Below are 14,015 nucleotides of genomic sequence, written 5' to 3'. Positions count from 1 at the left end.
GGTGATACATGCTGAGGGAGATGAGAACATAGAAGGATAATTGCATACATGCTTACAATACATAAAACACATATAAATCTAGGAATGTATCAGGCCTGAGGCCTTAACTCATTTGGTGTCTCACTGCATCTTTGTTCTCCTTGGTAACAGATGACTAGAGTTAATAATTAGCCCTTAGAGACTTTGAAGGCTTAAGATTATTACCTTGTATGGTAGGTGTTAGCAAAACGAGAAGTTTTGATGTACCATTAACTGTAAACAATGTATTTTTAATCTGTAATTGACGTACGTGGGGGCGTGAACCCCAAGGCTATAAAATCATCCCCAAATGTATTTTTGTCAGAAGACATAGGCTGATGTTTTCTCCTGGCTGTTAATAAACTCACCGTTTGATTGCACTTTTCTGGGGCCTCCGTGGTTTGTGACACTGCTCTACATTGATCGATTTCGCGACAGCTTTTAAACTGGGATTCTAGTTGAAAAGGGGGTAGGAAGTAGATTTAGGGCAGCTCACAGCCTGGCGTAAACGCAAGGTGCTGTCTCACAGCTTGATTTATTTGTTTGATTTATTTTTATGACAAAATAATAAGGAAACATTGAAAACATACAACCCGTTGAGGGGACAGATAGGGTTGGGCAATTGAAAGGTATTGTTTTGTTTAGCAGAATCTCTTTTGTTATATTTTAGCTTTTAACATGGAACACGCCTCTCTGGAGCTTCTCTTCTTAGGGTACCCGTGGCAAAAACCCTTATCCATAGAGACTATGTCAGCTCCCAAACAGACAAAAACAAACTGAAAGCCAGCAATAAACAACTTAAACATAAACAATCACAAAGAACAAACAATACAGAATCCACATCTGAACCAAAGATTAAAACAGTGAAATGTGGATTATTAAATATTAAAAAGACCTGAGAATAAAAAGACTCAGTGTTCAGGCCCAGAGTGAAAACCAGATCTAAAACCTTTGTCATGAGTGGGCCCTGACACATGCTGGGTACAATTAATAGATTTGATCTGACTGATGAATTTTGCAGAAGGTCTGTCTGTAGCATTATCGATGTGGAAATTAAAATCACCCACAATAAGTTTTGACAATTCTAAAATCAAAGTCAGTAAAACATATTAGTTCCAACTTTAATAACCTGAAGCTTGAGGTTTCCTCTGCACATGCACATAAAAGTGGTGTTGGTAACATCTGACCAATCTAAAAGGTGTGTTTCACGAGTCATATGGCTCTTCTTCCTGAGAAAGTGATCCAAATGACATTTACACCAGAGATGCTATCAAATGGTTATTAAAGAACACATAAAATCAATCCATCTTGTTCTGCTTATCCTTGTCAGGGTCGCAGGAGCCTATACCAGCTACCACTGGGTGAGAGGCAGGGCACACCAGGTCACCAGTCTAACACATAGAGACAGACAACCATTTACACTAATGGGAAATTTAGAATGACTGTTTAACCTAACCCCACTAACTGCTCTTTGGACTGTGGGAGGAAGCTGCACACAAACTCAGAAAGCTCCCAGTCGGGTGAGCAGGTAAGTCCTTTCTATGACAGGTTACGGAGAACTGGTGTCAGAGCTAAGTTGAGGTGGAGATTTCTGCAAGCAACAGGTGAGCAGATTTCCAGGTAAGCTAGTTTCCTTTGAAGGTTCAGAGTAGTTTGCTAGGAGAAGTGAGAAGTCACTGAGTTAGCATGAACAGGCATTTGCAACCAACAGGTAATAGAGGCGGTCTAACATGCACAATAATGATGAGGAGGATCTACAACTTCGCATACTGTTACAGATATAACAAAGTTCAGAAAATTCGACGACAGTTTCCAGGCCAAGACACACTACGTAGAGTTGGCTGACGGCACGAAGTGCAACTGAGTTGCAGAGCAAAGAGGAGAGGGCAAAGTTTTGCTTGATGAATAGCAGGGGCAGTGTCACAAAACAACTTTGAAACAAGCATTGTACATCCCCTCATACCCACCAGACATCTTCTCTGTGAAAGCAGCTACCTCCAATGGAGCAACTGTGATGTTCAAGCAAGGAAAAGACATCCTGCAACACAAAGATGGTACGAGGTTCCCAATATATGAATACAACAGACTGTACTACTTACAAACAGTAAACGCTGAAGGTGAAGACCAGTGTAAGGGTTGTTACAACATGCAAACATGGCATGAAATACTAGGGCACTGTAATTATGATGACATTACAAGGTGTTGTTGATAGTATGACAATCAAAGGTAAAACAGATAAATCTGTCTTACATTGTGAGGTGTGCATACAGGGAAAGTTTATTCAGACTAGGAACAGAAAGCCTGACGCACGAGCCGAAGCTGCCCTAGAGCTGGTACACACAGATCTAGCTGGACCAGTAGACCCAGAGTCCAGAGATGGATATAGGTTTGCACTATCATTCACTGATGATTATTCCAGTGCAGTGTTTGTGTATTTTCTGAAAAATAAGAGTGACACAGCAAAAGCAACACAGACGTTTCTGGCTGATACAGCCCCGTATGGGCAGAATAAATGTATCAGATCTGACACTGGAACAGAGTTTACGGGAAATTAATTAGGCACTTCTCAGCAAAAAAGGGATCAGGCACGAGACCTCAGCACCATACTCACCACATCAAAATGGTCTTCTGAACAAAATTGGTGCACACATTTTGATATGGCCAGGTGTATGCTAATAGTGAAAGAGTTACCTAAGGAGTTGTGGACCTACGCAGTGCAAACAGCAGCTGTAGTGAGGAACAGATGCTTTAAGAGATGCACAAAACAGACACCATATTTAATGCTGACAGGAAGAAGGCCAAACCTTTCCAAGATGCCGAAATTTGGGTCAGTGTGTTATGGCTACAGGCAGAACAAGAGGAAACTAGACTCAAGGTGTGAGAAAGGAATTTTTGTTGAATATGACAAAAACAGTCCAGCCTATATGGTCTACTAACCAAACAGTGGAAAGGTACAGAATCACAGACTGGTGAAGTTCTAGACTAAAACAAGAGTAGAGCGTAAACACAAACTGACATGTCTCTGACAGTGGGGGGTAGATGGGTATACGCAGTCAAAAACAATGTTGACGGATCTGAAAAATACAAGGCACGATATGTTGCTAAAGGATACAGTCAGAAGATACATGTAGATTATGACAAAACATTTTCCCCTGCTGCTAACCTGACTAGTATTAGAGTGTTGATGCAAAAGGCAGCACAAGAAAACATGCTTTCATATGAGGTGGATGTTAAAGCTGCCTACCTACACGCACCAATAGATTGTGAGGTATTCATGGAACAATCTGAGGGTTATGAGGTGAAATCTGACACAAATGAAAACGCAACACAGGGCACAGTTTGTACAGAGACAGACAGGTTTGCTTACCAAAAAACCCTCAGTATAAAAACTGTCCAGCTGTTTGTGTCAACTACTGCTTTAATGCCACTGTAGTAGTAATAAAAAAGTTGAAAATAGCTGTGAATAAAACAACATTCACTGCAATTCTACCATAAAAGTACACAAGAATATCAAAATAACAATTCCTCACCATAATTCACACTGAATTGTGGAGTCTAAAAAACTCCTTCTCAGAGCCCTACAGTCAGTGAAACGATATGCAAATAGGTCAAAATGTCAGACAAGTTTTACTGAACAGAATACAATAAATCTGTGAACCTTACCAAGTATGTCTGTATGTGTGTTTGTGAGAGAGAGAAAATGTCCTACTTACACAAAAACAGCTACAGATGAATCAGAACCACTCACGGGCGTCACAACCAAGGTTTAAAAAAGTTATAAATCCAGATGTTTTTCTCTTAATGTATCATGTAATTTGTAATCATGTTGTAATTTTAATATCTTTTAAGCAATAAAATAAAAATTATATACAAGCAGAAAAGGTGACAATTCTAAAGAGACTGTACAGATTGTTGTACAATCAAAACCATAAATTTAGAAACCTGAAGGACTTTTGTTGTACAGCTTTCCTCTTTTGCAACTCTGTATATAGAAATATAAAACATGAGTGCTCTCTATGTAAAACAATGGAGTAAAATCCCAAAAAGGTGATTCTGTTCATCTGTAGGTAGAGTTTTCAGTGGGAGAAGGGTGTCATCACTCATCCAAGTGACTTTTTCCAGAATGGAAAAAATGAAATAAAGTGCAGAATATTAGCCATGCTGTGCAATGTAAGGAGCTCTCTGATTGGTTACAGAGACACATGCTGGCTGCCTGGACGTCTCTACACTGCTGTTTGTGTTGATAGCTTTGCACTGCTAAGAAGTGTGTGCACTTGTACAAAGACCATTCAGTCTTGGTATTTAGACTCAGCCAAACCAGTGGCTGTAGAAAAGATTTCTACACTGTACTGTACTGTGCTGGATTTAAAGTAAAGAACAGTGTGCTTGACTAATGCACAGTGGCTGTGGTTTCATGGTCATGTCAGTGCGCCCCAGGGTGGCTGTGGCTACAGTGTAGCTTGCCATCACCAGCGTGTGAATGTGTGCGTGAATGGGTGGATGACTGGATGTGTAAAGCGCTTTGGGGTCCTTAGGGACTAGTAAAGCGCTATACAAATACAGTCCATTTACCATAGTTATTTTACATCAAGTGTAGCAGAGAATAAGATGAATTTAGGATGATGATGCTGAATGACTGAATTCCACCTTCATACCAACTGTATAGCATATAAAATAAAGAAAGCTAAAACAGTATGCTGTCAGTGTAGAGGATGATGGAAATCAGCCAGGACAAGTCATGAAACATCTGCTGACATCTTGTTCAATTCAGTTGAGTAAATCCACAAAGAGCAGTGAACCTCAAAGCAGCAGCAGCAGAACAGAACAGTTGACCACAGCCTGTGCACTAAGAAAATCTACTGGAGAAAGTTATATATTTAAAAATACACGATCCTCTCTGGTTACTTTGGTATGAATAACTCTGAAATACTTTATGCTAAATAACACACTATTAGCAAAAAACAGTGTGAAAGAATTCCAGATTGTTTTGAGTTCAACATAGCAGTTTTGACCTTTGACCTTGATCAGGTTTTATTTAACTGTGTCAAGAGAAAATCTCATGTCCTCTTCATGCAGCTGACTACAGTAAGTCTTTAAAACAGACGTTCTGCAGGTCTAAGATCAGCAGCTTTCTGAAATAGCTTTTCTTCTCCTGTCTTTCACTAACCTGATTAAAGAATTTGGTAACTTTCTATCACAGTTCCCAAATTCATGAAGTCAAGAGTTGTCCCTAAGCCACTCCTGTGTTGCCTTTGCTGTGTGATTAGGGTCACTGTCATCTTGGAAGGTGAACCTTCAGCTCAGTCTGAGGTCCTTAGCACTGGGACAGGTTTTCACTGAGGAGATCTCTATATGCTGTGCCCATGAGCTTTCCCTCAACCCTGAACAATGCCTTGCTGCTGAAAAACATCTCCACAGCATGATGTTGTCAGTAGACATGCATCAATACCAATGCTGGTATTGGATCAATACTAGCGCAAAAATCAGTGCTTCACTTTGTCTCTCTCTTTTTAAGCTCAATATGTTCCTGTTCATCAGAAAGTAGACATAGAAAGTAGAGAGCAGAGAAAACACCATATAGAGGTATGAAAACAGTATTGTCTGTTGAAAAAATGTTTTTTTTCCAGAATGAGCAGCAAAAAAACCCCAAACAAACAAACAAAACTGAAGACTAGAGGAAGGAACTCCTTCAAACAGACGCAGACTCCCAGCACAGAGACAGAGTTCACTATCACAGTCCTTTCAGAGAGGAACCAGGTAGCTCATACACTGGTAAGAATAATGTTTCAGTCTTAACTCATGTTGACTCTTCAGCATTAGTTAAAGTGGTCTTGGTCATTATAGCTGTTACTTCAGCAGACTGATTGATTAAGGACTATATTTAGCCCACTGAATTGTGTGATATCAATTATATTATTAGAACTGAAAAGAAAATATCTCAAACATGAATTGTGAAAATGTCAGTCAAGTCTATTTTATTTATATAGGACATGAAAAAAAACAAACAACAGAAATGTGTGTGTGTGTACATCTCTCTCTCTCTCTCGCTATATATATATATATATATATATATATATATATATATATATATATTTTTTTTTTTTTATTACATTTGGTTATCGAAGCTTTAAAAAAAAGAATCACATTGTAATAAGGTAAAATATCAGTTCAAAAAAAATAAAAATAAAAAACAACAACAAAAATCAAAACAAATACCCTTCCACTCTTTAAAAAGACAAATTGGACAGGATTAAAATTGAAAGCTTCTTGCTGCACTGTTACTGAATGTTTCTCACCTCTAAATCATTTTCATATAATAAAACATTCTGAAAAGCTCACTCATAAAAAACTAATATTTGGACATTGTACAAAAATTATCAAAAGTAATCCAAAGTACTTATTCTGCAGAACAATGTTACCCATCAGAATTATATGCTCCCCGGATGCTGGATTGGCTGCCCACTGCTTCACTGCTTCACTGGGTGAATGGGTTAAATGCAGAGAGTAATTTCCCTACAGGGGATTAATAAAGTATACAAAAAAAAGACCACAACAGCTAGAACTCACATATAACAGCTCAGAATTACAAGTCAACTTAAAAAGTCAACTCCTTCCATTTTCTTGCACTAATCAAGGACAGGATATTATCATTAATGATATTTATTTAGAAAATAAAAAAAGCTTAGTGACACAGTTAACTATGTCTACAGCAGGATTAAATATTAATCAAAAATAAGGTGGTGACTTGTACATTTGATCAAGCAAGTGATTTTTTAGAGATGTTAATCTGAACGTGTTGGTGGAGCCTGCACCTGTCCAGCTTGCCAATTTAAATCAATCAGACATTTCCCATCGTCACAGCTTTCATTACCAATGTTTTGTATATCACACATGTTAGCCGAGGTGGTTATGAAGGATAATCTCATCTGTTAAGATGATAAATGAGAGTGCTCATTTATTTGGTAATGCTAACTGTGTTTCCACACAAAGCACATACTGTCACTGATCTCAGACCACAGAGCACAGAGCCAGCGCCAACTTATCTAGTATGGTAGTCTCGTCAGAGACAGAATAGGTAACTTGGATCAGTGATGGAATAACATTTTTACAGACTTTTTTTGACTTAGTGATTTACATGCATGGCTCACTCTGTGTGGCAGAAGTGTTCTCAGGAAGCGGGATACACTGATGAAGATATTATTGGCCTTGTGTTTTTTGTTTTTCTGATCTGTGGAGGCTTCACTTTTGAAAGATCTGGGAAATTCATTCAGATCAGATGTTTCAGATTTTATTTCACCTCTACCAAAATTGGAAATTCTTGTTTCTCTTTTGAATTCCCACTTCCATTTGTTGATTTCTGTGAAGAGCTTTGTGTACGAATCAGCTATGAGGCTGTTTTTGAAGCTAAAGATGAAGTTTTCATGCTTTACTGCAGTCCACAGGCTCTTTACCCACTCTTTATACTCCAAAATATCATTAGCAGATGACTCACAGTTTCTCAGCAGTTGGATGATATGTTTCTTGAGCTCATATACAGCCTCACTGTACCCTATACTGACTGGTGCCATTGGTGGGTTTCCATTCCAGAGTCCAGGAATGTACCAGTTCCCAGTGTCTGGACTGTACTCCATCACATCAGTGAAGCTCTTGTTCTCCTCTTTCTTTTCCATTTTGGCTGCTGCCTGGGTCATCTCATTCAACTGTTCCAGGAGCAGTTTCCTGTCTCGTGAGTTCTTCTCATGGGCTGAAACATCGGACACATTCTGGTGAACGAACACACATTTCGGCTTTTTGCCCACCTCCTTCATCCTGAGAAAAGCATGCACAACTATTTGTAGGATGTCCTTCATTTCAGTTGAATTCTCCATTGCAACATTGACAATGGTGATGTCACTCAGTCCCACAACAAGTGTAGCAAGCTCATTGTCGTGCTCATAGCTGTTGTCCAGTTGTGCAAGTTCTGGTGACTTTAAGCCCTCAGTGTCAATGATCAGCATGAAGTCACAGTTTAGAACATTTTTGATGTCTTCATTGATTTTGATGAGTGACATAAAGGCACCTCGAGTACATCGACCACTGCTGACTGCAAACTGCACTCCAAACATGGTGTTAAGGAGAGTGGACTTTCCTGTGCCCTGAACTCCAAGAACTGTGACTACACGTATCTTTCTGTTTGGAGACACCAAGTCACTGAGCTGAGAGAGAACATCACTCACCCATCTGAGAGGGATGTTGGATGCATCTCCATCTACAAGCTCAAGAGGAAATCCATCAAGCAACAACTCTGCACACAGTTTGGGCAGATGCTGCAGCTGTTGACGTGCTGGATCTGTTTGTGGAAGGGACAGTGAAGCTTCATAGATCTGACCCATTTCACGGAAGAAGTGTTCAATCCCCAGTGAGCTGTTGGAAATTTGTCTGTCAATTTCTTTGATCTCCTCTTTGTTCTCAGAGTTCTTGCATTTTTCTTGATATTTCTCCTGAAGTTCAGACAGTTTTATGCGAGACAGGTTATCAAGGTTCATTCGCATCCATTTCAGGAAATAAAACCTCTCTGTTCCTGGGCTTGATATTGCATTGATGAAACATGTCATAGCTGTCGACATGTCATAAGAGTTCTGCTTTTTCTGCAGTTCTTTTTTCTGTAACTGAAGTTGACTTTGAACATTTTGAAGTTGAAATTCTTCCAGTTTTAAGCGGGTCAGTTCTTTCCATATTTGGTCTTGACATGGAAGCTGAGCGTCTTTGTATTTAAGGATGTCTTGAATTTCTGCAGTGATGGCCTCTGCGTTTGTCTTTGCAATCTGGCACTCTGGAGAGTCTTCATCAACCAGGATTCCCAGTCCATGGGCAACGTCTGCCATCTGCTCTATTGTCACCTTCATATCTGATCTCCTAATTACTTTTCTGACTTTCTTTCTCACAATCTTTATAAAGTCCGCATCGTTTTTCTGTTTTGTCTTAATAATGATGTTGTTGTTAGTCAAACCCAATTCAGTAGCTACTTTTTTTAGAGCATCTTCGTTGCTTTTTCTATCGCAGTTACCAACCAAAAAGATTTGGGCCTTGTGGTTTTGGTTGCTAAGTAGACTGCACTCAGCGTCCAAATGGTCAAAGAACACAAAAACCGCTGCAGATGTCTGACAAAGAAAGGAGTATTGTGCTTCAAATGAAGCAATATCCCCACGAAGGTTAGCTACAGCCACTGGCTGACTGAAAATATCAATGTTTCTGTTTCCACCAGGAAGATACCAAGTAATTTCAATCAGGCCGTTGGATATTCTTCTTGGACTGTTGCCACACTCCATGTTGCGATGAACAAAGGTGTCATGGTACTGCGGAGAATTGCTCAGAAGCTTATTGAGAATCTCTGACTTGGACAAGGAGCACTCACCCAGTCTGACAAAAGAGATCATTGGAAGTTCAGAGAGAACGATTCTGTCTTCAATGAAGCCCTTGGATTCTGACAGAGACTGAGGTCTGTACTTTTTAACAATGTCTCTCATGGCCCACAGCATGAGTGTGCACTGATTGGTGTCACAATTTGGAAGCAGCAGAGGAACAGAGAACTGACACATGGACATTTTTCGTGCCATTTCCTGCTGTACAAAACCATCAGAACACAGAAAGAGAGCAGTGATTATGTCAAGAGGGTTTAGCATGTCATCTGTGTTTGAACTGTCAAACAGATCTTCAAAATCTAAGTCTGTACTTGCTGATTTATCATCACACTTTGGAACTTCAAGTGGAAAACTAATAATTAAGTCTTTGCTCCCATCATCATCAGTATTCCTCGCCGTAGCATTAAAAATCATCAGTTTGTCAAGAACATGCCATGGAACATCAGCTTTACATTTGCATCCAGCAGTAATGGTCTTCTTAATAATCTCACGGACTTGGTCAAGTGATAGCTTCTTTGTGTAGTACGGCTCCAAGTCCACATCCTCCAACAAGCTTTTCAGTTGTCTCCCTGTGAAAATAAATGTTTCTTATTTACAATCCAATGATCTTGTTAAATAAAGATTTTACAGAATATTAAACAAAGCAGGGTGAAAATTGTTTTACCTGTTTTATTCTTTTATAAATTTATGCTGAATTTTATAATTTAGTTTTAATTTCAAATTGGTTTAAATTATTCATTGAGAGTTTTTATGTTATTTTATTATTATTAGCTTCACTTTTATCTTTTTTCTTGTTTTATTTTATAATATGACTAAGCAGGGATATGTATCATTCCAGTTAGTTTTAATTTTCTTTTTCCTGAAGTATGTAGTAATACATTTTACAAGTATATGGATCACATGGAGATTGCATTTAAGTGGACATGAGACACTACATGTGTAAAGGCTAATTTAGACCATGTAGCACTGACTTCTCAAAAACTCGTGTCAGTACAGAACGTTACATCACCAAGTTGGCTGGTTGCTTGCAGTCAACAGACTTACATTAGTTTATTCACTGTACTGGCCTTCACTGAACCGACAAGCTGGAGTCAGAAATTCAGAGAAAGAGATGCCACACTTTTTAGAGACAATTTATTTTGCTTACACGGTCTCATTTTACTTAACATTAAAAGCCTAAATGGAAGCGAAAGAGAAATTTTTATTTCTCCTGAGGGCATGCAGGTTGATGTTAGTATTTCTGATCATGCTTCTGTAACAAACATTGTTATACAAATATAGTTTTTTTTTGTTGTTGTGATGCACATGTAACAAACTGTTATGTAGTAAACTGTCTGGATGTGCTTGGGAAAAGAGACTATTTTATTGCATAAAATTGCACTGATTGCATTTTGCAAACATCAGCTTTGCTAGCTGATTACATAGCTTAGCACATCTGGCCTGTCAAGAAAATATCAAAGTGTCAAACTTCAGCTTATCAGTCTGGTGACTCAAACAGACTCTGCTCCACAATGTTCTTATTTGTTTTGCAAACCCAAATATTACAGCTGGCAGGTGGATATTTCTGGTTCAGTGTAGCTAGCCAAACAACGAATGAACCACCAACCAAGATCTGTCACCACCTCCAGACATTAATAACAATGGGTTTTCTGGTTTCTAGTGTTTTAATAGTGGTAGATAGTTCTGACAAAAATACAAACTTAATCCATCCTCAGTGGAAGACTAAATGCTTGCAGTAGCATCTTTTGTTAAAATGCAAAATGTTTTGCAAAATGCAAAAACAAAATGTTCACTACATTTTTCCATGCAAAGGCCTACAATATAGTGATATTACATTATGCAAGTAATATTAGATATTTTTCGGTATGTACCATTCTTATAATCATCTTGCGCTTTGCTCTGAGTTGTAAGCGCTTCCATGCAGCTTGGTCCTCTTGAAGAAACATCCTTGGCTGTGGTTGGTCTTTTTTCTTCAGCCCCCTTTTTGTTTTCCAAATTCTCCATTTCCACTATGCACATGATGCTGCGGGAAAAGAAACAGCATTATTAAACAAAGTAATATTTTTACCTAAAGCTTTTTATACACAATAAATTGCCTGTTTAATTATAGATGTTTAACTCCACTGTGGGTGCAGATTCTGTGCTCCCACTGCTCCAGATTATTCATTCAACTTCTTTCTGATGAATGTAGAGGTATGTGTTTCTAAGTATTTCAGAATTTCAGTTATTTTCATTTTCATTTATTCCTCAAGGGCTCTTTAATATAGCACTGTTGTCAAAATTTTGAAAACAACCATCAAAATACTGGAAGCATCCAGTGGTAGCCCTCAATTTCAAAATCCTAGGTGATTCCGTCAAATTATCACATTCACAATATTTTCCAAAAACCCCTGACCCCTGACCTTGAGGTCACTGAGATTCAAACTCGCCTGAGATTTTGAGTACATACACCTACAATATCAATTTGAAACACTTATGTCGCTTGACCAAGTTATTTGGTTGTCCTCCTAGCCTAAAAAAAAATCCATACCAATAAATGATATGGTAATACGTAACCCTAACCCTTAGAAAGCGGGGAACATTTTGCGAGAATGTGCAATATCGATAATAATAACAACCCAGTTTGGAAAAGAGAGAGATTTGTGACATTTAGAGTGTTTGGAGTGTGTAGTGTAGTCATTTGTTTTGTGTGTCGAAACAATGAGGCGACTATTTAATGTCAGAAATGCTGCAAAAAAGGGACACTGTCCCCACTAATAACCTCCTGTTGTCAGGCTTGAATAAGTCAGGCCTGTGATGAGTATGTAATTTTGTTGTTTGCAAAAAATGTGCTGAAATTTACCATTTATATTTGCATTTCAAGTTATGAATATGATTTGTTAAATCTCTCATGGTTTTTAGAATAAAAAAACCAAAGTTTTTCCAAATCTGATTTTATGTTTTTTGTGTGATTGTAGGCCAGTTGTGATATAAAAAAAGGCAAGGTATAAAAGTGAAAAGACAAGGGTAATATTAAAGGGTAATATTAAAAGTAGTTAAAGGGTCCAGTGTTTTGTACGCCAGCTGTCTACACCACACTTTCTCCACTCATTTCGGATAAAATATCCTGACTTCCTGTGCTTGTCCTTCCACCCTCTTATTCTTAGCCCCATGTTCTATTCCCATTAAACTATTTGTACAAAAAGGTATAGTAGGATTACTGTTTTGCAGCAAACTTACCCAATACCTTGGAGTGGAATGTACAGCACTGTACCCTGGTTTAGCCTGAAAATTAGTCCTAAAAGAGTCTTGTAGTTCTTCATTAATAACTGTTTTGCATAGTGGTAGAGGAGTAGAAATACAAGTTTAGCTATGTAGCTTATAATAATGTAGGCTCATTAGTACATTTAAATTGAAAATAACTTACGGCTGTAAGTGCAACAGCCCTCAATCAGGTTGCGTGCTCAGAACAGGAAATCAGTTCGGTGATCACTTACCATTAGTTACTCTCTACAGTGTGAAGTGTAGAGTAAGACTTTATAATTCCCCGATGGGGCAATTTGCTTTGTACACAGTAACAAAACAGATACATACAGATAGTGCAGAGCACAATACAAGATCCGTGTTTCAAGTCATCATAGTAAACTACAAAAGGCAGACGCACCCATGGCTCTGCTGAATCTGACACTTTACTTCCTCTTTATCTACGCAGTAACAGCCATTTTGTTATATTCGGCTTGCTACACTGAACTTGGAAACAACAACCCAATAAATGTACATACATATTTAATCACCAAAATAATGGTAATAGCAGTTTATCTCCCACAAAGGTAATTAATATAGACTGTTATAAAAATGGAGTGGATTAATCACTGCCCCCCAAAAAATCTAAATACGCAAATAGTAAAATGACGATCTTTTGCTTGTACATGGTTGAGCAACATGCTGTCACGTCAAATTTGAAAGGGTCTCTATTAATATCATTCACTTTCTTAACAACTTTTCCAACTTTCAGTCTCAGTGGGACCGAGCCCGTCCCAGCTCTCACAGAGCGCGAGGCTGATTACAAAATCAGCTTTGGTTTTTCTTACAAAAAGAAAGGATAAAACAACATACCATATGGCAGAAGTTAGATTTTCGTCCTGTTGCGTTAGAAAAAATCATTTGGTGTTCGCACCATGAAAACTGATCGGGGGGACTAAAATAACTCCTTGTTATGACTGTCACTACCCGTTCCGTACCGGAAACCCGATCGGTACCCCGCATGCGCGAAAGGCTTCTACTTCCGGTCGAAGCATTTTACGATAGTTACGGGTCAGAGTATCTGTTAAGATGTTAAGAATAATACGTATATCTTAAAATGTTTGCAATAATGAAGCATTTCAGTACAATATACAAAAAAACGAAAAATAAAAAGATAGTTACGGATCAGAACTCTCCGATCCGTACTGCGCATGTGCAGATGTTTTCTTCTTCTTCTGTTCGTTTAATGGCACTTTACTCCCCAGTGTACGAGGATACCGCCACCTGCTGACCGAGCGAATTAACCCTATTATAAACTGAATTAGCGTCATTTCAAATGCGTGTTAAATTTGATTTAGCGATAGTCGAGTGTGT

The 14,015-nt window shown here is 38.5% G+C and overlaps 1 protein-coding gene across 1 annotated transcript; it reads right to left on the bottom strand.

Moving 5' to 3' along the window:
* Positions 1–6,152: 6,152 nt before the first annotated feature.
* LOC102077690 (up-regulator of cell proliferation-like) lies at positions 6,153–13,657 on the bottom strand. Its single transcript, XM_005462476.4, has 3 exons — positions 13,515–13,657; positions 11,291–11,442; positions 6,153–9,988 (listed from the first exon to the last, which is right to left on the bottom strand). Exons 2-3 carry the CDS (start codon positions 11,436–11,438, stop codon positions 7,104–7,106), a joined length of 3,033 nt encoding a protein of 1,010 aa, XP_005462533.2. The 5' UTR covers positions 11,439–11,442; positions 13,515–13,657; the 3' UTR covers positions 6,153–7,103.
* Positions 13,658–14,015: the final 358 nt, after the last annotated feature.

Source organism: Oreochromis niloticus, linkage group LG3 (assembly GCF_001858045.2).
Source record: "Oreochromis niloticus isolate F11D_XX linkage group LG3, O_niloticus_UMD_NMBU, whole genome shotgun sequence".
NCBI classification, from domain to species: domain Eukaryota; kingdom Metazoa; phylum Chordata; class Actinopteri; order Cichliformes; family Cichlidae; genus Oreochromis; species Oreochromis niloticus.
This window is presented reverse-complemented; position numbering and strand designations above follow the sequence as displayed.